This window comes from Cinclus cinclus, chromosome 5 (assembly GCF_963662255.1).
Source record: "Cinclus cinclus chromosome 5, bCinCin1.1, whole genome shotgun sequence".
Taxonomy (NCBI): Eukaryota; Metazoa; Chordata; class Aves; order Passeriformes; family Cinclidae; genus Cinclus; species Cinclus cinclus.
Window position 1 is genome coordinate 14941542 of NC_085050.1, and position 18742 is coordinate 14960283.

At 40.5% G+C, this 18742-nt stretch overlaps 1 protein-coding gene across 1 annotated transcript in view; it reads left to right on the plus strand.

The window, feature by feature from the left end:
* The window catches only part of CD38 (CD38 molecule), a 52224-nt gene extending 36180 nt beyond the window's left edge, over positions 1-16044 (plus strand). Inside the window, exon 8 of the mRNA XM_062493398.1 lies at positions 15969-16044. Coding sequence (XP_062349382.1) covers positions 15969-16044 — 76 coding nt within the window. The remainder of the gene's footprint in view (positions 1-15968) is intronic.
* The last annotated feature ends 2698 nt before the right edge of the window (positions 16045-18742 follow it).

Consider the following 18742-nt stretch of genomic DNA (forward strand, 5'->3'; position numbering starts at 1 on the left):
ACAGACACACACACACACACACACAAACACACACAAATACACACACAAACACACACACACATACACACAAACACACACACACAAACACACACACAGACACACACACACGAACACACACAGAGACACACACACACACACAAACACACACAAACACACACAGAGACACACACAGAGACACACACACAGACACACAGACACACAGACACACACACACATACACACAAACACACACAAACACACACTGTTTCAGGTGGGCTGGGGCTGTGGTCAGTGATTGAAGGCAGATGCTTTGCCCTGGTTTGCTCCCTCCTATACAGCTCCCCACTGGCACACTGCAGGTATTCCCTGGGGCATGCACAGAGAAGAGACTTTCCATGAGAGGCAGAATTTGCCCAGATCAGTGCTCATCTTCCTTCCTGCTGAAAGGTTATGCAGGAAATGTCCAGGACATGCTACACTTTCCCTGCATCCCAGTGCAGCCTTCCCCAAAGAGGAACGTTACCCAGTGGCACATAGTATAAATCATGGCTTTCCCAGATACTGTGACACTTCTGACCAGGTAAAGCAAGCAATGGAATAGGCAGAGCAGTTCTTGCCTTTTAATGGGTATCACAGTAAGCAGCTGGTGGGAAGACAACTAAGCTGAGCTGAGCTGAGCTGAGCTAAGAAAAAAACAGAAACTGCTCAGGGGGTTGCTTGCATCTGTAAGAACTGCTGAGTGTGCAGCTGGGAGAGAAAATAATGAGACTGACTCAGATAGCTCCATTAAAATCCTACTGGATACACCATTGCTGGTCAGATTGCATTTTGTTCTTAATATAGCAGTTAACACAGCCTTCCAACTTTCTTAAAAGGTCCCTCAGGCCACAACTTGACCATCTACTGGAATAGAAACAAACATCAAATGGTTGCCACAATAAGGAGCCTCTCCTGACCTCAGTTTCTCCAGTGAAAGGTGATGCCTTGAGGTGTATAATTCACAAGCACCGGCACGCCGTAATGCACTGAAACAATAGGTTTCACTGATTTCCTTTGATTTCTATTTTACCAGTCTCAAGGGCATTGTTTATAGCAAAACAAGTATCTGAGGCCAGCTTGTGGCCATGGCTGTAGTGCCCCTGTGTAGTGCCATTGACACTAAGGCAACAGAGCAGGCTTTGCTATAGATATACTCCTAGGTGCTGAGCTGACCGTGTGACCAGCAGTTGCCAAGCCTGGGGTTTCCATGATCCCACAGAGAGAAGGTTGTACTGCCACATCTTTTAGTGACTACCCAGAGTGCAAAACATCATTATGGAGCTACACAAGCCGCTGTAATTTTGAGCATCTCTAGATAAACCTTGTCTCATTAATAGCAATAGAAAGCCTGCACTGATCCTGGCTGGACCAACCCAGGATGTTTACATTAAGTGAAATGTGTTTTTATTTGCAAGCTGTTATGTAGCTACTTAAGTGAATCAACATAGACATATACCAATTCTTTTAAATAGGTTACTTCTGACTATCAGTTAAAAGTTGTCCTCATGCTCACTTTTGTACCTCTTCTGTTGCAATATAAAATATTGACTGTTAAATCAAGATCTATAATAAAAATTACTGATGAAAAATGTTCTTAATTCAGTTTCATATTGTACATAACCTCAGAAAGTTAAGAAAGATAGATTCTCAGAAGACCAAAATAGGACACTTACTAAAAACAACTGAAAAATCTGTCCACTGTATGAAACATTATATGCAATCACATAGGACAGCAGAGAAACAGAGCACATCCTCCTCAGGCTGTGTTCTCCATCTGATACAGAGAAATCATTGTCTTTGTATGTGAAGCAAAGTGAAGCATCTTTATCTTGAGCACAGATTGTTCTTGGCCTTCCATAATAGCTAGGAAAGATTATTGTTCTTGTCAGTGGTTATGCAGTAAGATGCTAAGAAGCAAACTATGCTTTTGGAAGCTGGGGTGCACAATTAATATGGGCAACTGTACTGGAGTAAGTGATGGCTTTGTAATGTAGGTGGCTGGCAAGTCTGGGCTGCTTGGATCACATACATGGCAGAACATGAGCAAGCTCATTTCCAACAAACATTTTTATTATGCATAATCACGCATCTGAAAGGCCGTGCAGACATGCCCTGCCGAAAAAGCATGCTTGCAAATCCTATTGCCTTGCTGAAGAGTTCTCAAGCAAAAAACCATCTCAGACAAAGTGTTTCAAATCCATAGAAAAGAAATAAAAGGTAAAATAACTATGCATTTTCCCCACTATTTGGAATAAATGTTTCTTAATATGGTTTGGTAAAGGTTGGATTTTGAAAATATGCTTGTAGTCTGAAAAAGCTAACTCTCATAATTTGTTCAAGGTGAATAGGCTCGTGCCTCAGGCCCACATCAAACACTGCTAAAGAGTGCTGCCCAGAAACATGAGAGGAGTCTGAGTTACTGCGTGATAAGATGGTATCAATGCTATCATTTCCAGAACCACACAGAGCTGGAAAAGCTACTTCTATCACCCTATCACAACAGTATTGCTGCTCCCCTGGTCTTTGACAGTCTTTGACTTCACCTGACCAGAGCCTGCAACCATTAAACTTAGGAAAAAATGAAATATAGAAAGATTTGTTCTCCTTAGCAGACAGCACTTAGCCTTATGTTTGATTTCATGTTACATAGAATGGTTTGTGTTGGGAGGGGCCTTAAAGATCCATCCTTAAAGTTCCAACCCCCTGCCATGGGCAGGAACATCTTCCACTAGACCAGCTTGCTCAAAGCCCCATTCAGCCTGGCCTTGAGCACTGTAATATGGGGAGAAATCTTTGAGAGGGGTTCTGATTTTGTTTATATGTATATTGGCAGCATATTGTGCAGTGGGTCTGGGTCTCCCTGGACTGGAGTGGTTTTGGATGGAGCCTGAGGTAGTGGCAGCACTGCAGTTTCTATCAGTATGAGGTAGAAATTTCCCCTTACTTTCTTGGCCTATCCTTCATGCAGGTACCTGGGAAGACTCCCTGATACTCAAAACAGTGACCCTCAGACATTGTCCTGTGTAAAAGAGGTCAGTAGAAAGAATAGAAAAATGAGATCAACAAGTGTTCAGGTAAGGAACCCTGCAAATAGGCTAAATTTCAGAAACTTTCTCTTAACAGCAATATCATTTACAGACTTAAAATGACAATTAAATGGACTAAGAGGCCGATCCTTCTTATTAAATAGCTTGAAAGGACCAATGTCTAATCTAAAGAAAATTCTTTGCATGTAAAATATGAAGGATTGTGAAAAGATCAAAAATAAAAAGTATGTCTGAGTGGTTATCCCTCTGCTTTGCCAACATAAATTTCATTAAATTCCTGATGAATCAAGAAAGGCAAATTGTCTGGGATAATACTTTTTTCCTTGCTTCGAAAAAAGAAGTTATCTAGTGGGAAAAAAGTTTTATAGTTTGAAGAGCATGTTTATTTTCAGCACTGCACTGTGGAGCAGGAGAGGGCAGCTACCTGCTTGCTGCTCCTCCTCTCTTGTGTGGCAGTGGTTTCCTAAGTCAGAAGACCCAAGAAGCACACAGAGCAGCATGTGCTCCACACCAGCATATTTCACACCAATACAGGTACTTTACCCCCAATTCACTTAATTACTGGGATTTGGGTGTGCATGGAGGGAGAGTAGAGCAAAGAGGGTTAAAATCCATACAAAATACTTTAGATGGGATCCCTGCCATGTCAGGTTAGTGACCTGATTGTACAAATTTTCTCTATAAACAAAAGGACAAACCAGGCACCTCCTGAAAGCAGTTACCCTGCTCTGCAGCAGTGAGGGCAGCGCAGAAGGGATAATGTGCATTCCAGCACAGGATCCTTATCTTTCTCCACTCCCTATGAAAACTTCCTAGATTATCAGCTCAAATTCATAAAGTTAGCTTCCGGGTGGTTAAAGTTGCATAAAATTAACCTCAAATACATTTCCCTGTGAGAAATATTGCAAAGCAGCAAAGGACATCTAAGCATCCTCTCAAGTGTAGCAGATGAAAGGTTTTTGCAAAATATTTAAAAATAATAATTTCACAATCCATTTTCTGATTACGTAAAGCCACAGTCCTAAAATTTGCTGACAATTTCAGGAACTGACTGTGTGATAATGAAGTCTTTGGAGCATGTCAGATGCAGTCAATTAGAAAATAAATTGTTATTAATCTCCTCACTCTAATTCATGCATTTTTTTCTGTTGACTGCCTGAATTTCCAAGACAGAGATCACAAAAATTGGGGGGAGGTGTTCTTAATGAATCTAGAAATTAATCAATACAAGACAAAGACAATAACGGTTTGCAGAGGACTGGGAAAACTCTGGAGGAAAATATTTTCCTGTTCCTACTCTTGGAATACTAACCAAATCAATAGCTCTCTATTACAATTAGACCTGGGAGCTCTGCAGCTGAGTTCTGGCCCTTCAGGGAATGAACCAAAGGCCTCTTCTCTGAAAACATCAACAAAGTTGTGATCTCAGTGGGTCAGACACAGAGGGGATGTGTAACTCACTGAACAGTCATTTGGAGCCCCACTGGCATGGATGATAAACTTCTTGATGATGAGGCAGAACTTTGTGCTATAATAGTCTACATCCAATGTTAGGTGACCAGAAGGAGCCAGCTTTGCTTCCCTGAGTCAGACTTTCAGCAACATCGTTTTGTGGTTATGTGCTTGGTTTACAGTAGGTAAACATTAAGACTAAGAAATGGTCTAGACAGAGATAAATTATAGATATAAACACAATTGTAATTCAGATTACTCATTCTCTGAGCTAAAAATGCTACTAAAAATGGGAAGCAGGAAGACAGTTACAGTCTCCAAATTTTTTTCTGTTCCAAATTTTCTTGAATAATATCAGACACTGCTGATACATGATATGTGGAATTGCTTCATGTGAAGAAAATAATAATACATGGCTTGATAAGTTTAAGAAGGTCCTGGTATATTTAAATCTTTTTTCATTAATCAAATACATTTTTGTTTGAGCTGTAGCTGCATTGAATGCACTGTGTTGCCACGGATTAATTTCTATGGGTACTAATCACTTGTTATGGGACACTGGGCAAACAATTTGCTCTTCAGATTTGATATTTCCTGCATGATTGGGTGGCATGATAAGCGGATATTTTAAAAATTTAAGACCATAAAGGTTATCATAATATCTAAACTGATCTTATGAATATTACAGATTTTTATTTTCATCCTATGTTGTGCCTCTATTTTATCCCCAAATTGTGATTTAGGTAACACAATTTTTGCAGAGCAGCACTGGTCTCATGCTCTCTGATAACATGAGGCAGTGAAGCACTTTACATCACAGGCAGTTCCAGTAATAGCCTACCACCACTTCTGGAAATTAATTTATAGTTTGCCTATACTGGCCTGGTTGAACAGAGCTCTGAGCTCTGGCCTAGTGAAAGGTGTCCGTGTCCACAGTGTGGGAGTTGGAATTAGGTGATCATTAAGGTCACTTCCTATTCAGGCCATTCTTCATTTTATGATTATACTCAGGTGTTAACAACTTCCTCTTGTATCCTGTGTTAAAGATAATTTCTTTTGTGGGGAAAAGCATCTTCTCCTCCTGATAGGAATTCTTAATCCAGGCATTTTGCATTCTCTTTTCCTGGTGAATTAGAGAGATCAGCCTCTGTAAGCATTTCAGGATTATACATTTGCTAGAATCTCTAATTTTTTTCCTTCACCCTCTCCCATTTTTTATTTTTCTTTTAGTGCAAAGATTCATCTTGTATTTCCTCTGGCCTGTTGACTGACACAGTTAGACTGAAATGCAGGCCCTACTTTTACTGTGTTTATCAGTAATGAGCTATAATAAAAGGTTTACAGAAGGTATTCACAAATTTGCTGGGGCAAAGTTGAGAGGCCGATTCTCTACTGTGTAAAACCAACCCAGCTGCTATAATAATCAGCAGAAGTGGCTGGACATTGTTGTTAAAATACTGCAGGAATGCTTCAAGGAACCTCTCATTCAAATATGTCATTCTATCTATTTCACACATTATTTTTCATAATGTAACATCATGGCATCAATTAACACATTATAGTAGGCAAGATCTTTTTCAAATTTACACCGAAATACTCTCTTATCATTCAACCATGGTTAATTGATTACAAAATAACTTTTTCCTTTAATTATTAGCCCAAACATTCCATTTTAACTTAACTATAACAAGCTGATTTTTTTTTCTAATCCAGACCTTTTTTCACTCCATCCTCCTTGAGAAAAAGAATTCTACACAGTAATATACCTTCAAGTACAAATTGTATGTCTCAAGCTTTACTTATTAGCCTTCTTTAAAGCCTAAAAGATTTCACTAGCATCAACATTTCTCTGTCTCGATTTACCAGGAGAAACACAGTAATCCTGGGAAATTAAAGACCTCTTTACCAATGTCTGAGTTATTTCCTGATTTGAATACTAAGTTGAAGCACAGAAAATCATGGAAAGATAGCTGTAGACCTGATGATGCTCTACAGTCACCTTTAACATCCCAGCCCTACTCAAATGCCACACTTGTGTTCTGCAGGTATTCCACAAATGTTCGATTTGGCCATAATTCTACACATTTTTCCTGTTCATGTCATTTTTACTCAGTTCTCCAGTAAAACAGAGATGTCCATAAGAAAGATAAATGGAAGGCACAGCACATGGATCGTGGGATATAACTGAACATTGAAGCCAAAAAGAGATTACCTACATTTCAAAGAAAAGGAGCAAAAACACTTAATATTAAATCACTTAATATTTGATGTCCTTTTGTTTTGGACTGTTTGTGTTCACAGTCACACAATACTGTCTCAAAGGAGCAGACATAATTTACTGGGAGATGACTGATTTTGATCTCAGGATGTGCAGCATGGCAAATCATGCCAGTTTAAAGGTAAATGCTTTTTAATTCCAATGTCGAAATTTTTACAGTCCCAGAGTAGGAACATACCAGTCTCCCTCTCTAAAATTGCCTTTCACTCTTTTCACTGACATAATCTTCAATCAGTTCAGGAAAAGTTACTGTGATCACAACTTGACATGATAAAGCTTGATGAAATAAATTAAAAATTATTAGGAAATTATTCATATATCAATTCCTCTGTTATTTTCAGCAGTAGGTGGTTTGTACTGAATGTTAATGCCTGGGCTGTCCCGTGAGCTCACTGGCACCTGTGGGTCAATGAACCCACAGCAGAGTCTGTTGCAAAACATCCCTATCCAGAGATACTGGATATCCAGAGATATCCAGATTGTTGTTACCCGAGTTCATTTAAAACCCTGGTTAGTATTGACAGGGATATTCCAGTTAATCATTACTGACACAGAGCCCAGTCTTTTGTGCTGCTTTGTCCCCAGTTCTGAGTCCAACCGAGTCTCCAACAGCCCAGCCCCAGGCACGTGGAGGGAGCAGAGCCTTTCGTGTCCTGACTGTCCTACAGCAACCCCATCAGTGGCAGGCAGGATTCCTGATGAGCACCACTGCCAAGAGCAGTGCTGGCAGAGGGAGACTACCCAGAGAAGGAGAGCATCAGCCATTCCCTGGGCCTGCTCCAGCAGCTCAAACCTGAGGAAGAAGAAACAAGGACCACTGCAGGGAAAAGGTCCTCAGTGGCTGGATAGGAGCCCTATCACCAGAGACCCAGCATTTCCCAGAAAAAAAGAACTGTAGGACAAGTTAAGAAATGTGATGCATCATTGATGGGGTGAATTTTTTATTCCCTGTGTGATCGCCAGGAACTTTGGTTGCCCTGGAAAAGACAGTGCTTGGTAAAAATGTAATCTCTGAGAGGTTTCCCCATGCACCCTGCAGCTGAAAGTGCAGCCAGAGGAAAGGCTTAGCCAGTTACTCAGCCACTAAAATGCAGCTAATTTAAATCAAAAATCATTGCAATATTTATTGGTAATTGACACTCATTATGATGATGGACTAGCATAATAAAGAACTTTTAATTTTGCAATTATATATTTCGCTGTCATGGATATAGTATCTTAACACAGGTCTCAACAAAACCCCAGCTCTTATTACCAACTGAAACAGAACAAACTGTTCCCTGTAAGAAATATTGTTCCACGGGATGTTCCTTCCTGCAAAATTTGCAAGATAGCCTCAGGTAAAGGCTCTTTTCCTGCCTATAGAACTAAGCAAACAAAAGCTGAATAATGTTGGATTTTGACCTGTCAGCTTCAATTTAATTTTTTAAAATTTTCTGCAATCAGCAGGTTCTGTGGAAAGTATGCAGCTTGCAAGCCATAGGGTTATTTTGGGTAAGTCTTTCAATGAACACAGCAGTAACAGAAACTCAATCTGTAACCTATAGGACCCTGGGCAATGGCATACATCAAAGGCAGGTATCTAAATTGCAAGAAGAACAGATAAGATTAGCACTGGTGTCACACACTCCTAGAGCTGCTGCAAGTTTGTCTCTGCTCTCTCTGTTTCCTCTCAGAAAAGTAACATACTTAACTTTGGTTGCAGGCAGCATGTGAAGTGACACAAGTCTGTCCCAAATATATATTAATAAACTTTGCATTACAGTTTACCTCAGCTTGTTTAAACTATGAAGTGTCCAGAATCCTGGGTGAGTGCTGCAGTCCTTGAAGAAATCTAGGACTACATTTGTTGATGGAAAAATAGGTCAAGTTCAGGCAATGCCATGAACATTGGTCTTATGGTTTATTTCCCCAAAGGAAAATCATGCTGTATCAGGTTTCTCTTTCCCCCTATCTTTATAGTTTTTATTGTAAGAGGTTTCTGCTGTTACCAGGAAACAAGGCATTCAACATCCTCAGATAGGATGAGAGTGCCTGTGCAGGGCTGCTCGTGAGCTGAGCCTGTGCAACCTGTCCCGTTGCCTCCTGCAGCACTGCTCAGCGTGACCATTGCTGTTGCTCTGCTGCTGCTCATTACTTCCCATCTTATTCCTCTCCCAGGTCTTGCTTCTGCTGGTCCAAAACACCAATACCTTGCTCTGTCAGGCTACTCTGCACTGCTGCTTGTAACTAAGCACAGCAAATATTTGGTTACATGTAGTCAAACACGTCCCTAGTGCCCGAGGCACTTCACCTTTCTTCATTAACAGATGATATAGGATGAAAGAGTAGTGAATAACTGTAGGCTTTTGACTAAATTGACGACTTAGGTGTGACTGAATATTTTATTACACATTTGATCCACCTCTTCAGATGAATGGCTATTAAACAAAATGTCTAGCACCACTACTTGATTTTATTTTCATATTTTTACTGTTCTTTGATTTTTCAAAAATTTTGGGTGAAGGCCAATATTTTATATGCAAGCTTTATGATAACTGTATTCTAACAACATTTGAGTTGAATTCATGTCTTCCATGCAGTGGAAGCACAAGCCAAGTTCAGCTGTAAGGTGTACAAAAGGGATTAACCTCCATCTCCGGGATCTTCCTTGGAATGTGGTGCTTTGCCTCCAAGGTAGGATGAAAACTGCAGAGCTATCAGTGTAGTCTAGAAATCCAGAGAAACAGTGAGGCAAAGGAAGTCAATTCTTGCAAGATTTCAGTAATTTAAATGTGGATGTAGAAGATATGAAACTTTTTAAATTGTGCAGAAAATTCTAGTTTTTGCACGAGCATTTTAAAATTTTCCACACAGTGGTGACTGAGATTGCTGGTTTATTTAATTTGCTGCATCCATTGGTCACGGATTTTGAGATGCTAACCATGAAAGAGGCACATGAATTTCCCAGTGGTTGAAATGGGTTATTTTCAAACTCTTTTTCCAAACTGAACTTTACCTAGCAGCTCACCAGTAATGATTATCTTCATCAGACAGAGTTCGCTTCCTATTAGCCTCACACTGAGACATCTCCTTAAATCTCGGTAAAGCAAACTGGATTCTGGAAAGAGGAAAGAAAACATTTCTCATGTGTCCTACTTGTTGCCAGACAGATGCATATCCAATGTACAATAAGTCAACTGGGTACAAAAGGAGCATTGGTAATAATTTTTCTACTATGGTTTTCAAAAGATATTTATTTTATAACTCCAGTCTGGAGCCCTTGAAGCTCCTGACTGGTCAGCACTGCGATGCACTGGCCAAGTTGTGCTGTTATTTGTGGTTTTCTGTGCATCAGAAGTATGTCTGCTTGGTGATTTAGTACCAGATAACAGAACAGAGGAGAACGAGAACTAAACAGCCTCCATCGGAGCTCTGAAGGATAATACAGTTCTCTCCAACTCATCATCTGATGAATCAAACCCAGAGACTCCCAGGTTCCATGAAAATATCTTTTCTCATGGCATTAAGAGTTCAGAGGTCAAGTTTTAGAGCATGTTTGTTGAATTCTGAGTTCCAGAGGCATTTGGAAACAGCACCACCCTAAATAAAGGAGACAAAACAGGACTGTGAAATTGCCTTAAAGATGTTTCTTATAAACATCAGATATGTTGTAGTCTCTTGCATACCTGCAATTGGTGGATGAAATCTGAGGTGACTTGGATGAGCAGTAACTCGTCATAGTTGATTACAGTGACAAGAACATTTAAACTAGTGAGAACATGCCTAAGGAAAGTGAACATTTCAAGTGTTGTTGCAAACAGTGATGTTTGTTTCCTTCTGGATTTAAATTAGGAGGAATATTGTGACAGCAGCCACAGAATTAAACTACTGCTCACTACCAATGATCAGCTGAACTTTGGGCTGCAGGAGAGTAAGACCCCTAGGAATGTCCCATCAGCAGCAAAAATCAGGAGCCCCCAAGCCTAAGAGTGGGAATAACACTCCATGATAACTGGATGTCCCAGTCACAAAATCAGCCAGAATGAGCACGTTTGGATCTGTTTAGGCAGGCAATGGCTCCCTATCCATCAGGTCAGGTACATTACCTCTAGGTACCAGTGGGGTCGTGTTGACTGGTGTGTGTGCTGAACTCCTGCAGTAGTTCTGTCTTGTATTCATGAAGAAGCCTAAAAGACATGGCCTAAAATACATGACATATGAGAGTGTAGAAAGAGAGAGCTGTTGAGCTACAGACATTGATTGTGCTTCTGATACTTTCTACTTTGATTCTGTTTTCTATTTTTCAATCAATTCTATTTGCAAGCACCTAATTATTTGGCCTCTTCTCACACACTCCTAAATAGTGAATTACAGTATCTAATTCAAAAGATAAAATTAATCCTAACGATAGCCAGTGTCCCTTCTGAGCTGTGCTTATACAAGTCCAGAGGAGCTTCATTAGAACTGAATAGACATATATCCTTGAAAAGAGTGCTCTTGTACATGTGTGGAGCTCAGCAGGAAAACACAAGGTCACCCAAGGAACACAAATGCAAAGAGAAGTCAAACTCAACATTCAAGAGATAGAAAGGGTGGTATGTAGACCAGTGCTATAAGGAAAGTAAGAGATCTCCAAATACTTTTCTATGCTTCCAGAGGGTGAAGCCAGCACACTAATGCAAATGTCAGCTGTACTCTTGCCAGACCTTTCTACAGGAGCAAGTGTGGGGCAAATTCAGATGAGCCATGCAGGTAAGATCACCAGCTCCTACATTACCAGTCTGTTTTCTGTGAATTACACTTTCATTCACCACTAAGCATCCCTCCCACAGAATCTCTTGTGATCATTTCTTGACATTTCTTTTGCAGGTACATTTTCACTCCTTTCTTTTGAAAAAGTCAACTTTACAAATGTAATTTCTACTAATACTCCTCACATTTGATTGCCTAGTATCTCTCTCCTCACAGTGTAAAGCACTCAAAAGCTGTGGATCACCCTTATGAGATTAGGTTAGAAAGTTATTTTTAAGGTAATAATAAATAGGGGGCTCTTTGTGTTTGGAATTTGGCTTTTGAACTGCTGATGCAGACTTAATTTATGTTTTTAAGCCTTACACCGTGAGGGCAAAAATACTCACATTTTCATAGAATTCTGCGGATTGTAGTATAAGTGAAACATCAAGCACAAGGATGTTCAGGATAAAACCACTGGATAAGAAAACTTCTAATTGTTACTATTAAATGCCTCTCTGAAAACAATTTTTCTGCTTTTGGTTTTAAACAATCACTTTTTTTTCCTTTTTTTTTTTTTAGTATCTTCTCTCTAAATAAGAGTTGAAAATTGCCTTAGTTGCTGTTCCTCCTTCAGTCCTGGGGGACTTCAGTAAATATTCTTCCAGTCTCCTGCCTATGTGGGATCAGCCACACCAGAGTATTAACAGTCAGAGCACAAAGCAGTTTAAGAGAGCTGCATCTGATTGAAATTCCGAGAAGAGCTTGGGCAGCACAGTGTAATTATCTCTCCGGACATTGGCCAGGACATCATCAGGCAATGTCCTCACTTGCAGTGAGACTGGCCTGGGAGCTCTAGAGACCCTGTACAAGCAGCAACCTGATCACTAGCTCAGATGGGGAGCTGTGCACCCCAACACCCTGCCTGCACCAGCACATGCAGCCCATGTGTCATGGTTACTTTGGAGACAATATTTCCTCTGGAACTGCACAAAACCCAGCATCCCTAGTGTTCCAAGTGCTTTCTGTCTTTAAGCTTACTCTTTAGCTCTCTTCTGTGTCATTTGCACATGCAAGAAAGGATTAGAACGTTTCTGAGTTTAACACTCCCTGAAGGTTTCCCTACCAGACACTGAGGATTGCAGGCTTTGAACAAGCAGTAGGAACAAAGCTGTCATGGCACACACATCTGTAAGGATTCAGCTGATGTGGAGTGGCCCAAAAGTACTGCAAGATTTTTCAGGGATCCAAACTACCTCTAGAGTTACTCTAGAGACCAAAGCACCTTCAGGCAAATGATGGAAAAGTAACCCGTATTATTTAAATTATATTCTATTATCTAAGCACACTTATTATATATAATTAGTGCATATATTATGGATGAATAGAGTACATTCCTGTTAAGGATAATATTGTAATTCTTTAATTTTCAGATCAATTTTAACATCAAAAATTCTGACTGGCTGGAACAGCTCTTTTCCTTGGCATACACAAAACACCACAGAGTACTTTTATGTGCACACTTGTGGATGGTTTTGAACATGTCACAGGCTCTGATTATATAACAAAGTCCCTTTGATGTGTCTGTTTGTTACCTGGAAATCAGTGCAAGGCTTACAGGTTCCACTGGGAGCTTTGGGTTAATTAAGTTTATCATTTCCACTTGGGGTCTGGTATAATCTGTGGCCAAGGCAGGCAGGTACCATTGGCTTGATGGGAACATTTCACTGTTCTTCCACTTACTCACTATCACCCCTTTTAAAACCAGGTATTTCCAGTGGGGTTGATAAGCAAGTTTGGAAGGAATTCTGATGGCTAAATAAAACACATACACGGGTAACAGTATGTTTCCAAAGAGATCCCTTATGACCAATCCTTGTTTAAGAGATAAGCTGGGCCCTAATACATCCTTTTCTGCTACAAATCTCTGCTAACAGGTAAAAGTCTTTATGGTATGCTGTCCTAGTTTGAAAGACAGGTATTTGCTAAGAAAGGCAGAAGCCTCCCTTCAACTGAAAAATGTGATCCCTCCTCCCTACAAATTATTATAGTTTTGGAATTAGGGAGCTCTCAGGCAAAGATATGGGGATAGGAATAACAGTTCTTCACTAATATATCTAACAAGACAAACAAAAACAACAACAGCTATGAAATTACCCACAAACAGAACAGTAGCTCAGTCCCAGTGTTTTTTGGCTGCAGGCACCTTTTCCCTGAGCTGCAGTTCCCGGTGCTGGGGGCGGGCGGGTCCCGCAGAGCCGCAGGAGGGCTGGGGGTGATGGCAGAGCTGTCCCAGGGGGAGAGAGAGATGGAGAGAGAGCTCTCCGCTCACGGTGTGGGTCCTGGTGCTCAGCAGAGTGCTGGATGGTGGCAGGTTACAGCGAGAAGGCAGCAGGGCAGGGTCCGACAGCAGTGAGGATGGCTCCCGGTGCTGGGATGGCAGTGATGGGACACAGGCACCAATCGTCCTTCTCGTCCGAACTCTGCGGGGAAATGGGGAGAGCCAGAGCCTTCTGTCTGCTCTTCTGGATATTTGGATATCGAGGGGTTTCCCTCTTTTCTCCCCTCCCCCTTGCCACCAGGGCCCAGTCAACAGGTATCTTAGCATGACAATGGGGAAAATTCCACAGAGGGAAAAGGGAAAGAACCAACCCCCAACACATGGTCAGTCCCCTCTCTTTATCTGTGACCATGTCTCACTGTAGTAATAGCAATGGAAGGAGTAAGAGAGATACACAAATATTCCTCCAAGCCCTGCAGGTGTCCAGCATCTGATAGCCCTAACCTTACTAGCAGTCTTGCATTTTGCCTTCTCCTCTCTGGCTCTTTGAAGAGAGGTGATGACTGTAGCCAGGGTTCAGAGTTACCCTGCTTCGTCAAGGAGGGAGCAGAAAGAAGTTCCAGGATGTTAAAACACAGAAATGCCCCCTAGGATTTGTAGCATTTATGGTGATAACAGGCAGAAAACATGTATGCTCTTGTCAGGAACATCATCCAAGTGACAATATTGCAAGGATCCCCTGCAGGTTGGAACTTGCTGAATTTCCCATCCTTGAAGTTGGATTTTTCCTTTTGATCAATTCTTGTTATGGTATCACTCTTGGAATAGCCTGGAGGAACAAACTATATAATATATTCAGTTGGAATGCAAACTCAACAAAGGTACGAGTGAGGTGCAGCAGCAATTAACATGTGTTGAGCTGCCTTGCTCAAGGCAGCATCAGGAAAAAAACAAGGCAAAAGTGGAAAAGTGAAGGGAATTTATTATCTAGGTTCAGCTCTTTCTACACAGAGGGAGCATGGCAGTGTGAAATGTGTCTTGTCTGAACACAGTCTCCACCAAGGTTGGTCAGTTCCAGGTGAGGAGATATCAGGTGGCAGATACCCATTGGCCCCCTCGGGGGAAGAGGAGGGTGGGGAACTGGAAGCAGGAAGGTTGAGTCACTCAGTTCTATTCTCTTTCAGGTAGTCCAGCAACATATGAGATTAGAGACATAATCTGTCCTGTTGCCAAAGTGGTAAATGAATAAAGGAGGTTGCAAAAGGAACGAAAACTCATTCAAATGAAATTGTGTATGAAAGTGGGCTTAAAATACACTGCAGTAAATAGAAATGAATAAAACTTTGAAGGAGCTTTTACAGAAATTTTACAGATTCTTAGGTAGTGCTGCACTGCCAAAGCTATTTGTTGGACATTAACAATGTCTTCCCATTTCCCAGTGAATACAAAGAAATATGTAACTTTCTCCAAATACAGTCAGCATATGTTATGAGATAATTATTGGAAAAAAATAAAAAATTGCCTCTTTTCTTTTTAAAATAAAATTGTTTTTTTGACGGTCCTAAGTTCGAGGAGAGTTTAAGAATTTGTGGGTGTATGTGGGGGTTGGGCCCATCTAAAAAGATCATTCATCATCTAATGCATTTACCAAATGTATAAGTATTACATATTTTAGGAGAAGAGAAACTCCCTGAAGCTTCATCTCTGCAGCTAAAATGAGTTTCCTCTCTTCCAAAGCCCCATCTTTCTTCCCAAGTAAATATTCGAATTGTAACACACAAGGTTGTCCGGAAAACAAGCTATATTACCTAGAAAGTAATCTAATTTTTCACCAAGATACTCCTAATAATTTAAAAATACCTAGAAGTTACCTGAATATCTTCAGGAACAAATCCATGCAGTTCCTGTGTGGAATGGTCTGATCATGAGGCATGGGAGAATGGAACCACTGGAATTCTAGACCTCTGTCTGGTTGCTGATCCGGTCTCTGATATTCTTCCTATGATTGTCAAGGTCATCCAGACTTCCTGTAGTTTGTTTCCTCAGGTGTAAAATAGGGCTGATTTTTCCATAACTCATATTAACACTAAGAAGCTTGAGATTGTTATGTTTTCAATATAGTAGGACTTGGACCATGCACTCAGAATTTAAACCCATTCATTGTTTTCCTTCACTTCAGTCCTGCCTACCCTGCTAGAAAAGGTATTAGAAAACTCACTACCATCAAGTTCTTCAAACATGAAGTTCTGACATAACAACCGGTGCACCTGGGACAAAGAGTCAGAGAATAGAGCTCAGCTGTGAACTTTTTCATAACAAGCAGAGGTCCTGAGATGAACAATGCCAGGAAATGTTTTATTGATGCTAAGTAGCTTGACTCTACAGTCACCAAAGTTATACTGACTTCAGTGTCTGTAATTGCCCCAAGAAAGACTCATATGTGATTGCTGTCAAGTGATTGCTTTGTGGATATTGGCTGAAAGAAACATTAGGCTTGGTAAGTGCAATGAGACCTAAGACCTTCTTAGCCATAGAGTTGTGGTCAGTACAATTACAGAACAGGCTATAATGGAGTTAGACTGCCTCAGACCCTGCTTTTCTGAAATGTACCTTTCTGAAGAACATTCAAAACTACACACTCATGGAGGTAAAAAATTCCATACTTTGTCTGAGACAGTTTTGAGATCTTCACTCTCACATTAGCCCACCTTCTGATGAAAAAGGCTGCACAGAGATATCTTTTTTCTCCTGATGCTCCAGACTGCCCTTGCACAACTGCTTGCATTGAAGGTGAAATGCACCCATGAACTGCTGCAAATGAGCATGTTTTCCTCCTGCCAAGAGCTACACGTGAAAATAAAAGTCAGCCCTGAATGGAAACAAGAAGATGAGGCAGAAGAGATATAATGCATCCCTGGAGAGGAACGTGCAACTCCAGCACGTGGGTCAGGTGCTGACAGTCCTGCACATGGAGATGTAACTCACAGCCCTGGAATCCCAGGCTGGAATTTGCTCTGGGATATGTCACTGGCACAGTGTGCCTGGATGGCTGGCAGCCACAGGGAGTGCAGTGCCTTCTGTCAGCTCAGAACAGAGTGATCATGCTTCAGGCAAAAAAGTCCTACCATATTGCTCCCAAGAGTAACAGCAGTTAAGGGTAGGTAGGGTTGGACATTTTCCAAAATATCTGGAGCAAGTAAGCCTCTTAAATCAGACCTTCCCAGCGCTCTGGTTATAATCTGGAACTAATAGAAAGGTGCCTGTATACTGGAGTAGACATTAAGAATGAGTTACTGTAGTGTATGATTGCTTGGGCCAAACAAAGCTCTTAATACTTCCTCTGCATTTTTTACTTTCTTATCTCAATAATTTCCTAATGTGAAGGGGTGAAGGCCAACACAGAAAGTGTCTAGCAGCTGCAACTTACCTGCCCTTTCAATATTTATGTGTCTCCCTTAATAATAGAGAGCTGGTAGCTATTTTCCCACCCTGCTTGGCACCAGAATGGCAGTGTCTTCCAGCCTCACAGGTGTTAGTGTTGATGCCTCTTTTTTACTGGAATTTTGCTTTGCTGTGGGTACCAGTCCAACCAAATTTATCCTGCACAGCCTGCTAACAGCCAGTGTTTCCACAGGGCATGCAGAGGCTAGAACTGCAGTAAGAAGAATCTGCTTAATATTTTGCCATCTTGGTAGAATACATCTGAATCCTTCTCAAACACCATTTGTCTGACTAACAGCAGCATCTCACATTCAACTCATAACTACCCATCTTAAAAATATTCTAGCAATGTCATATTAAAAGAAAGAAACAGATTATGTTTTCTCAAGAGATGAAAATGCTAGTTCAATTTACTAAAATTATCAGGAAAATTGTCTTTCATGAAATTTCAAGTTTCCTCAAGTGGACCACTAGCAGAAGACCATACTTCCGTGCTCAGATCCACAAGAAAAGTGTATTTTACATTTCTTCCAGCTGAATTTTCAAATATTAGCAAAGAACAGCTCTCATTATTTTGCTTTATATTTTCTAAAATCTTTCTCCTTGGAGTTTTGGGTGGGGTTTTTATGTTGTGAGGTTTTGTCTGCTTGTTTGAGTTTTTTAACACAGGTGAAGTTTAATGAACAGAAAAATATTAGTGTACTCCATACAGAAAGATAAAAGAATATAGAATTTCAAAAACCATTCAAGCAGTGCTGAATATGAGCTCTTTAGTTGTTGAAGGCATCCAGACCTAGGTCTATGTACAAATTTGTATAACTCATTCTATCCCTGTGTCTCTGTGTACCTACTAGAAAGTTTGCACAATGTGCTTCAGACAGACTATAGGAAAAAAGAGGGAATTGATGTTTTCAAAGTGTTCTGACATCCTTTGGTGAGATTAAAAGCTGAAGATTTGTACACTTATTGTCAAATCAGAAAATCTTGTTGCCCTTCATTATTACAGTGATGAAAATCTAATGATAATGTAGCTCGCTATCAAAAGCTGAAGTTGGCAAAGCTGCAGAAGTATTTTAAAAACTACTTTATAAACAACAATTCACCTACATATTGTGAAAGATCATTCTTTGACAAAGGTTTAGCACTTACAGAGAAAACTAGTAAAACACACAGAGAGAGGGGGAATATTTTTAATGTATTTTGTAGTTTATTTTTCTTAATAATTTTTAGGTCAAAAGCATTGTACACAACCAAGAAGTGCATGGCACTGAATTCATCACTTTGGCTAGCACAGCTCAAAGAGGGACAAGGAGATTACTGATACACTTCTGCACAGAGTACATAACATCCACTGGAAACACATCCATTGGGTAGCAATCTGTGGGCACATAACAACTATAACACCTTCAACTATGTCATAGTAATCTGTTGTGTATATACAAAATCAGAAAATATATTCCTTCTTACTTATATACACTATATAACACGAGAATAAAATCTGGAATGGTTTGC